The 18,390-nt window shown below is 40.1% G+C and overlaps 1 protein-coding gene across 1 annotated transcript in view; it reads left to right on the top strand.

The window, feature by feature from the left end:
* Nucleotides 1-11,558, top strand: part of vopp1 (VOPP1 WW domain binding protein) — a 36,463-nt gene extending 24,905 nt beyond the window's left edge. Inside the window, exons 3-5 of the mRNA XM_034706598.1 lie at nt 3,036-3,113; nt 7,781-7,914; nt 10,485-11,558. Coding sequence (XP_034562489.1) covers nt 3,036-3,113; nt 7,781-7,914; nt 10,485-10,687 — 415 coding nt within the window. The 3' untranslated portion in view covers nt 10,688-11,558. The remainder of the gene's footprint in view (nt 1-3,035; nt 3,114-7,780; nt 7,915-10,484) is intronic.
* Nucleotides 11,559-18,390: the final 6,832 nt, after the last annotated feature.

The following is an 18,390-nucleotide window of genomic DNA, read 5'->3' on the forward strand; positions in this document are numbered from 1 at the left end:
GCAGGCTGGATGGCTTAAGTCCTAACCCTCAGTGTAACTAACTTCACACAAATATAATGCTTTGATTCAAACATTGCCAAGAGCAGCATGAACAGTTGTTCTAAAACTTGAGGCTGATCCCTCTCCAATCTGAGTGAGACAAAGAAGAGTTTTATGATAGATAAGAAATGTTTTCTTCATGTTATAAACAATGTTTTATTTGGCTTGACAGGTCGGAGGCTCAGAATAGGGGCAAGTTGTGTTCACAAGAACAGAACAAAAATTTAGGCAGTATCTTAGAAGCTTGACTTCCCTATTGCAAAGTTATGAGGCCCACAAATCAGACTGTTCTTAATGTATATTATATTCCCTGCCATGCCTTCAGTATAGAGACTATTAATGAATGCAAGCAGACTGGGATGACTGCTGGGATTGGCACAGTGTGGAACAGTGAAGAGCCTCTCCTGGTTTTCATACAGCACACCCCTGGGCCTCCAGAGACAATGCTTGCTCATCCCTGATTTGGTTTTGAAATGCCAGGCAGGACTGGGAGTCTGAGGTATGCACTGTCATGCTGGCTCTCCACAGTCATCTATCACACAACACAGACACACACACACACACACACACACACACTCGCACCCTGTTATTATTTCCTCTGTATTAATGCAGCTTCCTGCCGCTCTCCATGGACTGATCAATCACAGTTGGCCTCTTTTCTGAGCACCTGGCTCTCAGGCTGCCATTTAAACAAATTTTTTGTTTACGTAGCAGAAATCAGGATTAATGGCAGCATTACAATACACCTGGTGCTGCCTCCAGGCTTGTTATAGTGAAAGAAATGTCAGAGCACTATAATGAGGCTCTCTGTCCTGCAATAAAATTGTAAACAGTAAAAAAAAAAACCACAATGCTTTGCAACTGGTGAGGAAACTGTTCATTTCTGGATGGCTAAAAGCTTGATAATATTAATATATACAAAGGATCAAACTGTTGTGTACTATGTGAAAGGAGTCAATAAAAGTGACCCACCAAAAGTCATCACTAATGGGCAGTTCATCTGCAGCTCTGCACCGAGTTTTAAGGACCTGTCTAACACCTGGGGTTGACATTGGGCCTTATTATACACTCACCACAAAGTGTCAAAGTGTCAGTGTTATTTTATACCCAATGCACTCATCACTTTAACACCCAGCATCCACATTGTGCAAGCAGAGTGTTAACTTGCGGCAGTGGGTGTGTTGCTCTTAAGATGGGTTGTTGTTAGGCGCAAAAAAGAAAGCGTCTGCCCCTCAGACCAACAAAAACCTGGTCTAAAGTCTTAACTCAGTGGTGCAGTACTTTCTTGCTTCTGAGAGGGCTCATTAGTGAGACAGCAAGATGGGCATAAGAGTTCACAACATGCAGTCCTCTGCTTTTTACACACAAACAGAGACACTCAGCAGCACCCCCATTCCTAATGAAATAGCAGTGTTTCTGCTGATACGATGAAATTCACTTTTTATTGGGAGAGAGGGAATCAAGAGTATTTTTTTGCCCTCTTCTCAGTGGATCATGATACTGCTCTTCATATGGGGCAGATCTTAAGATGCAGAAGACAGTGACAACGTTCCCATTATCTCCTCACATACTTGCTTCACCTCAGCCCTGCACGGTCCAAAAACTCCCGACCAAGACCGTCATCAAGCTCTCCATCATGCACGCTCCCTTTGATGTGGGCTCTCTTGAATACATGCAGAAACAGTCTAACACTCACACAAGCTATTTTTAAGATCCTCAAACACAACTCATTGTGCCACTGACTGTTCAGGTTAATTTTCTATTTATACTTTGTTGGTGCAGGGTGTAAAGACAATGCGTTGGGTATAAAATAACATTAATTCTTGCACTGTTAGCAGGCTGTGCGATAGGGCCCAATGTCTACCTCTGTCTCAGCACTTAAAAGCAGCCAAAGTGTTGATACATTTGGTGAACCAAAAAGGGGTTCAAGTACCAAAGCAGCATAAAAGCAAGCAAAGCATAATCACCTGCTCACTATACATTACTCCATCTTTTGTTTTCACATCCATCGCTAGTTTCTGTGCTGTTTTTCCACTGTTAGGATTAAGGTGACTTGTTAGCCATTAACCACTAATCTAAAGTTTTGTGCTCCTCAAATAAATTGAGAGTAGTATTGAAAATGTCCTCCATGTTGTCTGACGATGCTATCAGACACTTGTGTTTTTGCCACATTTTCAACAGGAAGAGTTGAAATCATAAACTATATGAATGTGCCAGACTCCTTTCTGCAACTTTATTATATGTGACGTGTGTGATTTGGATGTCCCTGTTGTCACGCTTGCTATTCAGATATAATTGCCATTGTTATGGAGTTATGACCAATAAGAATCAAGTATTTAACATAGCCAGGTGATTAGTAAGAAAGACTGGTAATAAGATGAAATTGTGTTGGGTTTTTTTGGACAAGAGAATGCCTTGTTCAACTACCCTAAAGCATGTTTAAAGCAACTCTATGACACTTTAATGTCAAAATGGAAACATTAGGTCAAATGTGCTGTCAAAAACATAAAATTACAATTTAAGTAAGTAGTTAAGATTAGGGTGGGAATATAGCAATGGTTCATTTTAGTGGAATTAGTTGAGAGTCTTTGCATGAGTCTGTGTGAATAGATAACAGTGGTCTTAATGTTGTATTTTCATCACCTTCCTTACATACCTTTGTGACTTTTTCCAAGTCTATTTTTGGTACATTTGTTTGTCTTGTATTTTTTTTCACTCTGACACTTCTGTTAAGTGCTACCATACATATGAAAAGGAGGCTGACAACTGCAGGTGCCTCCACATTTGTCCTTGGAGAAACTGTGAGCACTATTTCTCTGTGCGTAAAAAAACCATTGAAAGCGAAACTCACAAACTTGCTTAATGAAAACAGAAGAGGTACAGCCGAGACAAGGCTGGATGAAGTCTTAAGTGCTCAGCTAACAGCACGATGTGTTAAGCTATGTATTTTTCTGTCTTATTGTGTTGGTGCCTTGTTGTGTGACTTTTTATTGCAGATGTCGCTCCTATGAGGACTGCTGTGGGACTCGCTGCTGTGTGAGAGCCCTGTCCATTCAGAGACTATGGTACTTCTGGTGAGTCACAGTCAGGGCTTTGTCTCTTGTCCCCTCTTACTGAAATGGACAGACCAAACCGCTCTACTGACAGTCCATACAGACCAGACCTTGTTAACTTTGTAGTTCAGGGAGTTAGATGACGCAGTTGCTTCTCCAAAAAATGAATGAAATCTTATGTAGTTGGTGAGCAACGCACGAAGACAGTACTCAGCGGGGACATGCTAACGCTATTCTCCGTGATCCCTGAGCAGGTCTCTGAGTTATTAATGCGTTATCTCTACTGTGCTGTCTCCTCCTATAACCAATTTGTGCTCAGAGATGAAAAAAAACCTTTCCTTGCTCAAGAACTTTTCAGTTGCTTGCTGCATGTCGCATTGCCAGCAAATTAGCTTGGTCTGTGAATGGACAATAGACGTTATCGTGAGAGTCAGGCACATGTGTGGTGGTATTAATCAAATCGGATTGGCTCTTAGCAGATTTGGAACTTAAAATGAATTTGGTGCCTTCAGCTGTGCAATCAGCAGGAATCATAACACTTGAAGCAGAATCCCTACTGGTTAGCAGAGATTGCATTAATTAGCTTTCAATTTCACAACCAGAGAGATGAGGTTTGATATGATTGTGGGAGAAATTTCCATCTGTAGACTGTTGGTCTTGGATAAAACAGCATTATACTTTGTTTCTTAACAGACACGGTCACAGAATTCATTATCTTTTAAGCCACATGGCGTGTGTTTCAGCTACACATTTGCTTAATATACATATAGCTAAGTAAGCTATGACAACTTTGCTGCATTTCTCTTGGGTGATTTACATAAAATTACCTTTACTTTGGTAATCCTTTCATCCAAAGAGACTTTCATAGAGTGCTTCAAACCCCGAAAACAACCCCAAAACTTTTGGAAATATTCAAGTAAATATACCTCATCATTGGTAACCACCATGTGTAAACAGATAACTTGAATAACTCACTTTCACTAGACCTGTGTTGATCATGCAATAATACAAAGTACATGACATCACATGACCAAAACATGGAGGAAATATAAAGCTATAAAGTGTAGTACAAACATGTTAGGCTGGAGAGGTACTTGCTTTTAACTACATGTATGCAACAAAAGACTGTATAATAAATGGACGTAGTACCCGTGACATCACCCATCTGTTCCTGAAGCCCTTTTTTGAAGCCAGTCGTCAGCGGGTGCCATATTGGAAATGCTGAACTCAACCAAACTTCGTCCAAGCTAGTGTGAGGTAAAGAGGCAGGCCTTTAGCCTTTCCACTAACAGCTACAGGGTGCTTGCCTGTCAATCAAGTCAGCCATGTCCTTATTTAAACAAAACACGTAAGTTTAATGTCTTCGAATATATCGAGTTATAAAAAAATTCACCCAAAATCAAACATGAAGAAAAGTTTTGAAGTTACTAACTGTAAGTTGAATGAAATGAACACAAAGAAAAATGCAAATTGTATAAAGAAATCGCATTTATCTTGGGTTTTTAAAGAAAAAAATAAATACAGGTGGTAAGTTTTTGTCTCCCACTTTAAGATTCAAATTTATAATCCTCTGAAATATAAACTAAGAATGGAGAAAGAAAAAAATCATCTTTGGAAGAAGTGAAAGTTTTTTCTTTAATAGATTATCCACTACAGTATATAGAGATGCCGCTACCCAGTTATTCATTTACCTATATTTCTTTTGAGCAACTTTTTCTTTTTGTCATTTTTGTGTCCCTTTCCCAAAACTATTTTTCCCAAGAGGTAGAGCAACAAAACAATTACATGCTTACAGGTGTAAACATGTTTATTATTGCTGCAAAGATCGTCTTTTTTGAATGGGTGTGTATGTGGTTTCTGCAGCCAGCCTAAAGTGGATGCAGGATGAACATCACCTTTTAGCACTTACGCATGGGGTTCATATTTTAAGACAGGAGGTTGTTGCTTGATGCAAACGCATGATTGCTGCCACACTTCCCCAGCGTTGTTTTGGTGCATGCACTGTGCATGTCCTCAACAATTCATGAAACAGGGATGCTAGGTACAGTATGGTTATTAACAGCAGGGGCAGTGTAGAGGCAGAGTAGATGTGACAGGGTAAACAGCAGCAGCAAAATGGTGAAAAGCTTGAAGATAACAGTAAAATACTTATATGTACAACCTATGTTGCCACTGCTGTTGTTGCCTTGATCTCAGCAGTAGAACCTCCTAGTGATGTCAAGTCTGTTGTCTACATCCCACAATGTGTGACATCAAACTAAAAATAGCTGTGTAAGGCCCGAGCTTTATGGCTTGCCCTCTGGAGGTCTCCTCATATAACACACGTAGTGCACATTAATGTAATGGTACAATAAAGCTCATGACCCGGCCAGAAGCGTACATGAAGTCAAGGCTTCACAGCAAGTATCTCTGTGGCTGAAGAGGATTTAAGGCTGACAATGAATGACTGCAAAAGTACAAGAAATCCAAGAAGAGCCAAGAGTTATATCTCACCCTCAGCTTCACCTCCACCAACAGAGATCCACTCACACATTAAAAATGTGGAAGTTTCATGTTGGAGTGTCACATTTAATTGCTTTCTTTGAAAAAATGGCTGATTGGGTTTAATTTTTAGGATGAAGTCACACATTGAAGTTGCAATTCTGGATTATTTTGCAGAGGATGTGTCTAATTAGCTCTGGAGACAAACAGATTTGTTAGCAAAGAACATATCCAGTAGCGTGTTATAGTTAATACGTATATATATATACTGTTTGCCTGTCAGTTTGAATGGTGAGGGATAGAAGGGGGGCTTGGAAATGATTAACTACCAAAAGGGGGTGCTGCAGAAAATGTTTGGGAACCACTACACAAGATGGTTAAATCTCATTCATCAGAGAGAAATGGACAGGTGCGTGCATATCAGGAGTTGATGCCCATCTGAGACATTTGGCATCTACCTTAACAAACAGGCCATTGAACAAGACATTTAATCAGTATTCAATCTTTATTTACATAGCGCTGCACCACAACAATTGCTATCTCAAGTCTCTTTAAAAACATAGCAGGTCTAGACCATACTCTATACCAAATTATTAACAATGACCCAACATCAAGACAGGATAAGATCCTGTCCCATCTCATCTTAATCCACCATGAGTAGAGCCCTTTTTGTGTCCTTTTAACAGGCAGAAACCTCGAGCAGAACCAGACTCATGTTAGACACACATCTGCCTGGACCGAGTTGGGTTTGGAAAGAGGGACAGAGGAGATGAAAAGAGAGAAAGATGATAGTGGTGAGAATGATAGTGGTAGTTGTAGCAGCTGAAGTCTGTAACATCCATGCAGCAGGCCGTCTACGGCAGTGGCTCAGACGAACCTACGAGACAAGGGAGCTCAGAGACTCAAGAAAGGTCCATGGTTAGTAACTTTAATGCAACAGGAAGAGTTGGTTGTAACCTGGTCCTAGAGGAGGCAGTGTTATTCATCAAGCTGTGCCCTCCTCCAATTGATATTATTAACCCAGACAGCAAAAGTCAATTGAAATAAACAGGGATGATCCTGCAGCTAAACATGTGCAAGTAACTCAGGGGTATTATTCCTTCTTTTGGTATGAACACCAAACTGCAGCAGCAGTTGCTCTCACAAGTACCTGCATGGATTTGGTTTAAGTTTTTTAATTGCCCTCCTCATTAAGCTTTGAATTACCATGAACTGAATGACTGAAAACCTCCACCAACATTATGAAAATGAATCAATGTGGCAACTGTGCTGTGTTGTATTGAAACAAAAAAAAGAAGAGCAGATAAACAAAAATGTGCAAGAAAATTGGAGCCAATCCCGTTTTTAAAAGATAATAAAATGGAACTGTGCGTTGACACCTCAGGGAACACAGTTGTCATTGAGCTGCAGGAATGAGGGATTTATAGTATATCTGACCTAATAGTCTCCTGCCTTGCCGCTGTGTGCAACCAGGTGTGACTGTGTTGTGACAGGTCATGGTGGTACCTCTGCGTCTGCCTGCCGTGTTACAGATAACACTTACAATGTGTTAAGATTAGCATTAGACCCTGAAATGGAGTCAAAATCCAAGACAGAGCCCTATTCCCTGTCTTCATTTGGGTCTTTCTTTTCCTGCTGGACCTAAACAGGTGTCATGATAATGTCGTAGCACTGCCAACTGTCTTGTATTAGCCAGGACGTCAGATAAACCTATCAAAATAGCCAAACACAGCTGAAATAAGCTTTCCCTGTGGATGGTGTTCTGTTGGCTTCTGGCGCACAAGTGTGGAAAAAATATGGATAAACCAGCAGAAAAGAAAAAAACTTTGCAGCAACAACAAGCAATGGGAAGCAAAGTAGACGTGGGTTAAGCCGGTCATTGGTGACCCAACAGAAGCCCCTTGCTTTCACCATCTGGATGCATCAGAAGGCCATGCCCACAAAAAGTGCAAACAATATCTATTGGTCATGTTTTCATTCATTTTCTGTAATAAAAGTACCTGACATGATTCTCAGATGTAGTTCTGTGACAGTCATTTTTCAGTTTAGGGGTCCTTGTTGGGAAAAGTTCATGTTTATTGGGAAAAACTTACATAATAATACAGCTTTAAAAGTTTCTACATTCACACATCAAACCCACACTGCTGTGGAACTGATCTCAAAACAACATAGTAGAAGGTCTGACATGTCCTCTGTTTTTCACTCAGGGTGCTGCTGATGATGGGAGTGTTGTTCTGCTGCGGTGCTGGCTTCTTAATCCGCAGAAGGATGTATCCGTCCCCTCTGAGAGACGAGCCAGCCTTCAACGTCTCCTTCACTAGGCACCCTGCCACCTCACCGGGTACAGTAGCTCACAGAAAATAGACGTTTGAAAAGGTGGCAAACAGAATGACGCATGAAGTAGATTTAGGTTTTATGGGTTAGACCAGTTTTAACACCATGTATAAGCCTTTGGGTTTATTGGGGTGGAGCTAGACTTTTTTGGGCAGAGGCTACTTATAGTAATGTAGAATTTCTCATGATGAAATATATGATGTGTTTATGAATACAAGTGATTATGCTGAGTTACTGAAAAGACATTACCTCTAGGTATGGAATATTAAACACACTGGGTGAATCTAGTCAGAGTTAAACTCTATTTTTTGGAACAGAGTAATTCCCCACACTAATCTCATCCTGCTCATTGTGATCCACATTGTATATGGGATGCTTCATTTAAATCTTGGGACTCTGTAGAAAAGTAGAGCAGCTGATAATATAAAATGAATGGGATTTTATTCTGTGGGTCAGCCAAGCAGAAAATGAAGCGCTCCAATAATAACCGCCATGTGAGACTAAATTCTGCAGGAAGACTGAATACCAGAGAGGTGCCTCAGAGGAGGTCTGACTGCTTTCTCTCTCTGTTACACTCCAAAATAAAGTCCCTTTCAAAGGCTGCTGGCTGTAATCATTGCTGAGAGTTTGCTCTGAGAATATGAAAGGGTTTTATTAGAGTTCTTTTTGGGCTTGGGTTGTTGCCAAAAAACTAACCCTTACAGAGATAGCTTAACAAGAAATGAAAGTGATGAAACTTGTGCAACATCTAACTATCAGCTTGACATAAGATCTTGGACAGATTTTGGTTTTCTAACAAGACAATGATCCCACACACACATTACAGGCCCAACAAAGCCTTGACCTCAAGCAGATCTGGAATTTCAGTAAAGCTAAGTCTTTGAGAGAAAATCAATAGTTTTCAATTTGTCATGTTGACATGGATTTGTCATGTCCCTACTGAATTAGGGTTAAGGGGCACAGTTAGATACTCATGTTATTCTTCTGTTGCAGTTCTTGAGGACTGGCCAGAATAATTATATACATATACAGTATGAATTAGATATATTTATAAAAAAGAATACATTTGGTGGGGAATTGGAGTAGGACCAAAATATTAAAGTTTACAGCTTCAAATAACTTGTCAAGGCAAGGGAAGCTCACTTCATTGCGTCATTCAGACACATTGCAAAGAAAAGGGCTTTACAAGGACACACAAATACACCAACTGTACAATCTTAATACTACTTAAACCTGACCGGGTTGACCTGAATGGTTTCCAGTCATCAGTAAATCAGACACGTTTTTAGGATCAAGACCAAAAAAGGCTTTATAGATAATTGAAAGTATTTTTAAATCTATCCTTTTAAAACATATTCTAAAACCATCAATGTTCTCTACCTTGTCGGTGTCTGTGAGGACTCTGGCAGCAGTGTTCTGGATGAGCTGCAGCTGTTTGATTAAATTCTTAATGAGATCTGAGAAGATCTCATTACAACAGTCTCACTATGATCTAAGGAGGGTAGTAGACTAACTTGATAAAAAATCTGAAGTGTTGGTCAGACTTTATGATAACAGTGAGATTTCTTGCAGGGATTCTAGACTTGTATGTTTTTTAAGGGGTGTTTTCAAGGCACTGAGGGGAGTATTTAACTGATTTTGAAATAGTCACACTCTTACACTGATTCCTTCTCATGGAGGGGACTATGTTTAGAACTCAGCTGGTGAGATGTATGTTCATAAACAGGAGAAGTTTTATTCTTTAGATATTTTTCTTTCTACATGATGTTTCATACTTATGGCTGATAATGCACATTATTTGGACACTGGAGCACACATCAAGACACCAGGGGCCTCATGTACAAAGACTTGCATGAATTTCCTACTGAAACATGGCGTACGCTCAAATCCAGAAAACGTTGTACGCACAAAAATATCCAGATGTATGAATCTGTGCCCAAGGATCAACAGCTGTAGAAACTTGTGTACGCCAGCCATGAAGTTGGCATGAGGCACCGCACATTTCCACGGTCATTTTACTCTTGATACATCTGAACTTTGCCTTGAAAAAGAGCGTATGCCACGTTTTTGTGCGTACGCACCCTTTGTACATGAGGCCCCAGGGCTGTGACAGGTAACTTTAAACTGGTGCATCACCTTTTGTAATGTAACAGTAATACATCTGAGTTTACAAAGTGTTGTCGGTCTCTTTGCTTGCAAAAAGTCTTAAGGGGAAGACCTGTATTCCATGCATTTGCTTCGACAAAAGCCACATCTTTACCATAGTGGATGATGGTGTTCATGGGAATTGCAGTCGTACATCCCAGAAAAACACTCATTATTTCATACAAAGGGGTCACCACAATCAACACAACATGAAAGTTCCTCTTTGTGCCTTCAGGGGTAGTCATTCATTCATTCATTTGTTAAAGCACTTATTGAGAAAATGTTGGGAAATATAGTCATAAGATGAAGCTGTTATGTAGAGTTGAGTATCATCTGCATAAGAACTGATACCCCAACTTAAACATGAGTTGTGAGGGAAGGATGAAGCGAAAATAAGTTGATACTAAATTGAATTTGTTCTTTTCTCTCCAGTTTCCCAGCAGCCAGGAAGTATGCAGGGCTTCGGGGTCAATGGCATGACAGGGGACCCAGGAGTCACCATGACACACCCTGCATACCCAGCACAGCCTGGCTCTGCACATATGATGATGGCATCCTATCCTCCGCCTCCGTCATACTGCAACTATCCACCTCCATCCTATGAACAAATATTTCAAAACAGTGACAAGAAGTAATATATGCAGGAAACTTACAAAATGGAACTTGATGTGGAAAGAAGGGAAGAAAGAAGGCAAATGGAGGGTGAATTGTCAGAAAGCTCAGATGAAGACAAGGAGGAGGAAAACCTGGCGGGTCTTTACGAGTAAACTGTTTGTGGATATAAGACTTTCAAAACACAATTCCTTATCCTGTGGAAAAGACCAAAAGACACAGTAACCAGAATCAAGATGCACAGAAATACCCCTCATTCACTCACACACTGCTTCATCTAAAGTGTTTCTTTACTCTTCATTTATGTGGATTCATATGTACAGTGACTGTGCCAGTGATCAGTGTTGATCTAACTTGAGAGAATGGACCTGTTCAGTTGGAGGATTCAGATTCACGCACTGTCACCTGTTTCCTCCACCCCTCCCAATGTAACTAAGACTGTAAATGTGCAGAACAGAACAGGAACTCAAAGTCATCATGGAATAAAATGCTGGGCATTGATTGTCTTAGGACAGTTTTTCAATAATTATTAACCACATGGCTGAAAGAAGTGAAAAACATCATGATGAAGATAGATTTGGAATAGATCATTCTACGTAATAATAGTTCGCAAAAGTAATAGTAAGGATAACACTGACTTCTTTTCTATCCAGCATTTTACTGCAAGATGAGCTCTTAACTAAATGATGAGTTCTTGATGAATTTTTTACGACAGTATGTGTAGTCCAGTTATGTAATGGCAAAATGAGCTGTACCAGTAGTCACAGGCTTGTTCTCCTGTTAGGAGCAATGTTCGCCACAAGATGAGTCAGAACTGATGAACTGAGTGACGCAGAGATGGAGCCGAGGCTGATTCTATGCCAATCAAGTTTTAATAAAACATGCCGAGTCTTAGTGGTGCTTCATTTGATGATTGGTGTGCTGCTGCTTTCAAAGTGACTTAATGGATGTGAAAATAGCTTGCCGTCCTGCTGACTTGTGCTACTTTTCATATTTTAGATTCTGTGGAACAGGTAGTTAAAGCTTTTATCTTATACAGGAGGGTAGCCTCACCTCAATGATGTTTCCTGGTGGGTAACTCAGTGAATGGCCTCATTGTCTTCGTCTTCTTCGTCCTGGTCAGCCAGCATGGCAAATTTAGCCTTTGAGAACGTTTTATAATTGATGCCAGCAATATACAAACCTTTTATAAAAACACTGGATTTGGGCTTTTGATGCCTTGTAGGAAAAGACAGTGGATATATTAACAGGAAACTGGGAAGAGAGCTTTGGGAATTACATGCAGCGCAGCCTGGATTTGAACCCAAGTCACCTGTTTTGAGGACTATGGCCTTTGTGCATGTGGTGCATGATATCAAGGTTCAAGGTTACTTTTATTTGTACCCGTAGGTAGATTTTGTTTGCAGTGAGTCAGCCTCCTTTTAACATCAAAACAACAAACAGCACAAGACAATACATGATAAACATGTGATATATCAATAGGCGTGGTCAGACCTTCATTTAAAGTCTTCAAATGTTGAAGCTAATGCAGTTCATTCCATGAAGAAATGCAAAATAGGCTAATGAGAAATACTAGATTTGCTTACAGGGTTTAGGTACATAATCAACTCAAGTGATAGGACCCAAGCTCAGCTTGTTAGCTTCATTCATTTTAGCTCTGCATATCAACCCTTTGAGAAAAGTCCTCTAGCAAAGAGGAGTAGTTCTCACAAGTTTGCTAGTTTCCCATTAGCATTATTTTTAAACGCTGTAATTTTACTCTTCAAATTGATCAAACAAAAAAGTGTGAAGCTGTATAAAAACTACCAGCGGAGGAGTATTGATGGACCAGTTGGGAAGAAAATAGAGACAAAGTACAGGAGCTATTATAGCTCTAGTTAGCTGACTAGTGTTGTCTTCTTGTGTTGTCATGATGCAGCCTTTCTTATAGAACCACAATGTTGTAAAAGACAGTTGTACTAAGTCAACTTAGCTAACGACAAGTTGGCCTGGGAGGATCTGGCTAAATTAGCTACTATGGTTCTTATATGTACATGAAAGGGAGAGCCTGAAAATGCAGATGGAGAGTATTATCTGACATTAGCCCATACACATGAGTTTAAAAGGAGCCAGGTTACAGAGGTGACATGCTAACCAAGTTAAAAAAAAAACATGACAACTCAGCATTTTACTGTATCTAATGGAGCGCCGCCTGCAAGCTAATTCAGGCAGACAACTCGAGCTGCGCTGATTCATACTGACACGTCATCTAAATGTCTGCATTTAAATAATCTACGAGGAGTAAAGAGGTTCGGAGCCCATACGCCAAACACAATACAGTATGCAGCAAAAAACTTTATCTTAAGTTAACTTGAGTTGTCTGACCGAAATATCAGTTTCATTGCTGCATGAATACTGACATGTGACATTGCACTGTAGGCTCACTGTATGGAAAAAAAAATGTTGGTTTAATCTCAGTTAATGCCAACGTAGTTGAAAGATCATATTTCCATGCCAGTTTTTAATTAGTATAGTTGATGGAAGAAAATAAGTTCTGCTCTCTGACTGACGATGTTCTGGTTGGGTTATTGTGCTGTGTAGGAGCTGCAGCAGGGATGTCATTCACCTGACATTCCTGCTTTATCACTCTGCGCCATCAGCCTCATGCATCGAGCTGCTTCTCCTACAGCTCAGAGCAACTTTAGGAAATCATGACATACATCCTCTCTCCAGAGAGAATCAAGTGAATTGGAAACCAAGGGAAAAAAAAACAGCTTCTGGAGAATTGATGCGTATGTGTAGTCGTTCATCTGACTGGATTAAACCTTATATTTTACTCCTTGCAATTTAAGGTTGCTGCAGCAAACAAATTGAATGAGGTTATTTGTCACTGCCCAGGAGAAATAAGTAGTTATCAGAGTGAAAGTGTTTGCATTTTTAAGGAAACTACAATGAAAGCAGTTTTTTTGGATGCAGCTGTTTATACATATCTGGTTAAAGCTCCTGTGAGAATTATAAAAGAGACTGATATAAACAATGATGTCTCTTTATGACGGAAAAGAGCAAACAAGAGAATCTGCAACAAGACTGATAAGGTCTATATTTAAATGTTTGATGCAAGCAGCAACATCCGGCCACGAGAATTGAGCCACTGCGCAAGTGTTAAAACCTGCAGTTTCTCAAGTATCCACTTGAGGCTGGCTACGGAAATACCGTAAACCACTTACACACTAATTCAAAACAGCAGATCTTTACAGCAGAAATAAACATGTTTACAGCCTGAAAAAACAAGTGTAGTTCAGATAGCTCATTTCTCGATCGGAACACACTGTGCGGAGGGTGAATTTTTTCATAACGCAGAGATTACAAGTTTTTATTAATAAGAGGCACAGCTGACTTGATTGACAGGCGGGAACATTGTAGCGGTTGGCTAGAAGGCTCAAAGCCCGCCTCTTTACCTCACACTAGCTGGACAGCAGTTAGGTTGAGTTCAGCATTTCCAATATGGCTCCCGCCGACGATTGGATTCAAAACAGCGCTTCAGAAACAGATGGATGACATCACGGATACTACATCCATTATTCATACAGTCTATGGTTTGATGTCTGTAACCTCTGAGATAATTATGAGATTATTCAAAATACTTTGACAAACAAAGTTCTTCACAGGAGCTTTAAGATAAATAATAAAAAGCCAAACTGGACTGACTGAGAAATCTGTTTTTAACTCAATATGCCAGAGAGAAAACAGCCATCCACATTTTAGCAGCAAATGTGGTGATAATAGAAGTACATAGTGTCCCTGCAGCTTTTCATTGCATCTCTGAGATTGGAGACGAAGTGCTTCTCATTTCAATTTCTCAGGTTTAACATTTTGGGAAATATGCTTTTTCACACTTCTGATAACAAGCTGAAATTGAGCAGGAAGCAAAGTATAGTGTAGTCTTGAAAAAGAGCGAACATCTGTGAGGGAAAAAATTGGGCCATGAAAAATGTCTTATGGTGTTCAGATCAAGCAAAAGAGATACAACATATTAACTGTGGTTGTTGAAGCTGTATTTGTTTACTTATTTAAAGCAGTCATGCCAAAACCAAGCTGTTTCCTGATGTCAGCTCTGTATTGCAAAGACATTTGATTGACTCTTGTCTAACTCTCTGCAAGCACATACACCCAAGACTTCAGTAAACACACAGATACAGACCTTTTTCTATATTTATGTCCAGGTTATTTATTTACATCCTTCCCCCTGCTGTTGTGCATGTACTATGAACATACTCTTACCTCTACTTAATGGTTGAAATAAACTGCACACACCTTCGCTTTGAATAATTCAGTATCTCAGTCTGCTGGGTGTGATTGCATCAGAGGGAGAAATATGTAGTTATGTTTCTCAGACGGTGCTCTCAGCAGGAGGTTGGCCAAGGCAGCAGGTACAGAAGCTGTAGTCATCACAGATTTGATATAAACCTCTGCACTGGACATGTTTTATGCTTGTGATGAACAAACAAGTGTTCTGCAAGCTTCGATTATTTGACAGTGAGTTCTGACCGTGTAATCTGATTGGACGAGGCATTCTATGAGTACTGATACTTGGAATAACATCATTGGGACTTTTCACTCTGTATCACTCCGCCTCAGCCAGGTGCTCTCCTTCAAGACCTGCTCTTTTTGTAAAGCATCTTGAGATAAGATTTGTTATGAAATGGCGCTGTATAAATAAAGATTGATTGATTGATTGCTTGATTGATTGAATAATTGATTGAACACAGTTGATCTACAGTACAGCAGACTGCTTGTCTAGATTGATCAACTTGGTGCCTCAGGATCACAGGACACTTAAGTAACTGTAGGACTCTAAAGCGATAAATAGAAACATGCAGAAACATCTAGTTAATGAAAGAAGAGTGGCTGTTAAAGGTGTAGAAAAATGTTTATGTTGCTTGGTTCAGTTCAAATTGAATTCTGGAACTAGTTCTCTTGGTGGAGGAAAATGAATAATTAACAAAACTTACTCGTGTTACTTCTTGTTCTTTTTGTAACACATCATGCAGCTCTTGGGACTTTTGTATGAGAGATATCACACCTGAGGTCAACATGTTGAGTTTACAGGCTGTTACTGTATTTGACACTCAATCTGTGGCCTCAGCCTGTGATTGAATCATGGCAGTGCTGGCGTTTAGAACAACATCACTCCCTCTCATGTGATATTGCTTCAGTAGATCCAGCACAATAAACAGGCCTACATGTTACAGCGATCTCTCTGACTTTCTTTATTTTATTTGCCCAACCTGTTCCCAAAATGTGTTTTAGAGACAATGAAATACAGACTGACAAGACAGGGAGCAGTCATGAATTATGCCAAAAGGTAACTACAATATTTTGTATTTGCTTTCTGTGTCCTGGCAATAATTGGTAACATCTTGGCCTCTCTAGAGCAGGGTTTCCCAAACTTTTCGTCCCTCGATCCCCAAAGTAAAGGTGCCAAAGACCCGCGACCCCCACTGTCCCTCATATTGTTGTTACTTCATACTTCATTTAGCTGGTCTGCAGAAAATTAGCCTATCTGTATGCACATGTGGCTGTTTCCTGTGCTTTCATGAATTAACCTGCTGCTGCTAATGCTGTTTTTAATTAACTGTTAACTAACGCTAACCCTAACATTCGGAGTCATTTGGTAACAAAAGAAAAAATGTATTTGCAAATTTAACTACTATTTTTGTGGATATTTTTACAATTATGGCTAAAATATGCAATTTTAGATTACAGGAAAAACATTTTGGAAGACATCTCGGAACCCCCCTATTAGTGTCACGTGACCCCCTAGGAGGTCTTGACCCACACTTTGGGAACCCCTGCTCTAGAATATACCTGGCACAACCCCTGATCAAATCCTGTGACATATTTAAACTTGGTCTCTGTCCAGAAAAAATAAATAAACATGCACAGCTGTTTAGTATTGATCTTTAGATGTGCTGTTAGTGCGTTGTCGTACCTTCAGATAATGCCAGGCTGGCTGTTTTTACCCAGCGCCCAGTTTCCTGATGATAAACTAAGCTCACTAGTTTATATCTGCTCTTTCTCTTTTTTTAAGATACAGTGGTTTATAGCTGGTTTTCACATTTTAGCAGTTTCAGACTCCTGTTCTTGTCCATCATGCTCTTGAGATACAATACACACCTCTGAAGACTTACTAAAAGGCTACTTTGGCAATCATCTAAGCCCTGATCTGATCACTGGTCTCCTCCAGGAAGCCAGATGCAGGTTTTAAACCAAGCACAGATCTCCGTGCAGCAACTAAGTCTCTCGGTCTCAGGATGGTGGATATTAAAAAACACACAGCACAATATATTAGAGAAGCTTTTCTGTTAAATCATATCAAACTATGCAACCACTGGAAATGTTTGAGCATCTTAACCCTGTGTTCTCTCTGCTGTTTCATCCTGTCATTGTTTACCTCTCCTCCTCTCCTCAAGAAAAAGTACTATTATATGATGTATATATGTAAATAAACTTCACTTCTGAGAAAATGAGAAACTGACTAATGGGTTCATTGTTTTTTGTTCACAGGGATATTGGACTACAGAATCAATAGACTTGTTTCACAGACTTAATGCAGGGGAAAGCAGTGAAGTGCAATACACCGAGAGGCATAAATATTTGTTTTTACCTCGCCATTTAAACACAGCTTGAGTAGAGCAGAATATTGGAAAGACCTAAACAGTGTGCTGTCCAGTTCAATACCGCCACTTAGACCTTAGAAATAAACATAAATGTGAATCAATATCTATTTTAAATAAAAACGTCACATTATAAACCTTAATTTAAGCTCCTACATTGACGGCTATGTGCTGAAGGCAGACATTAAGAAATGTTTTACACAGACACCATACAGTTTTATATGCAAGCATGATAACATTTGCTTAATGGCACTTGACACAAAGTAGGGACCAAAGGAGTGGTCTTATATCTTGTAGATTAGTCTCGGACAACTCCGCCATTGTTGGCCTAATCACCAATGTGGACGACAGGGAGTACAGAGAACTGATGCAGGATTCTGCAGTCTTGTGCCAGAGAAACCATATCCAGCTCAACGCAGGAAAGACCAAAGAGCTGGTGGTGGATTTCAGAAGACGCAAGCCCCCTCCTCCCACACCATTGAACATCCAGAGAACGGACATTTAGATTGTGAAGTACCTGGGTGTTCACTTGAACTATAAACTTGACTGGCCAGACCACTCAAATGCGCTGTACAAGAACCAGAAGAAGTAGTAGATGAGGTAGTTAGCATAAACTCCTGTATTTTTGTGAGCGGTGTCAAACCTTTGATTAATCTGATCATCTGCCTAAATGTCAATGAAGCACTTGACCTCCCCACTGCTCCAAGTCAACCCATGACTCATTTAGTCTGTGGGTTATCTGCATTGACTGTATATTAATATAAATGCCACAAGTGTTGATGGACTGTGAAGCCAGAATATTTGGAGCATCCCCCACGGACCAGCTTCCCGGGAACTAAGGGGCCAAGCCCAGATCCTGAAAAACCCACACCCGCCACGTTAGAAAAAAAAATTCACCCCCCGTACAGTGTGTGCCGATAGAGAGATTAGCTACGTAGGGCCAAGACGTTTTTTAAACCAGGCTGTAAACATGTTTATTAATGCTGCAAAGATCATCTTTTTCCCATTCATGTCTACGTGGTTTTGGTGTTTCTGCAGCAAGCCTCAAGCTATGTATTGCAGTTTATAAC

This window comes from Notolabrus celidotus, chromosome 17, assembly GCF_009762535.1.
Source record: "Notolabrus celidotus isolate fNotCel1 chromosome 17, fNotCel1.pri, whole genome shotgun sequence".
NCBI lineage: Eukaryota > Metazoa > Chordata > Actinopteri > Labriformes > Labridae > Notolabrus > Notolabrus celidotus.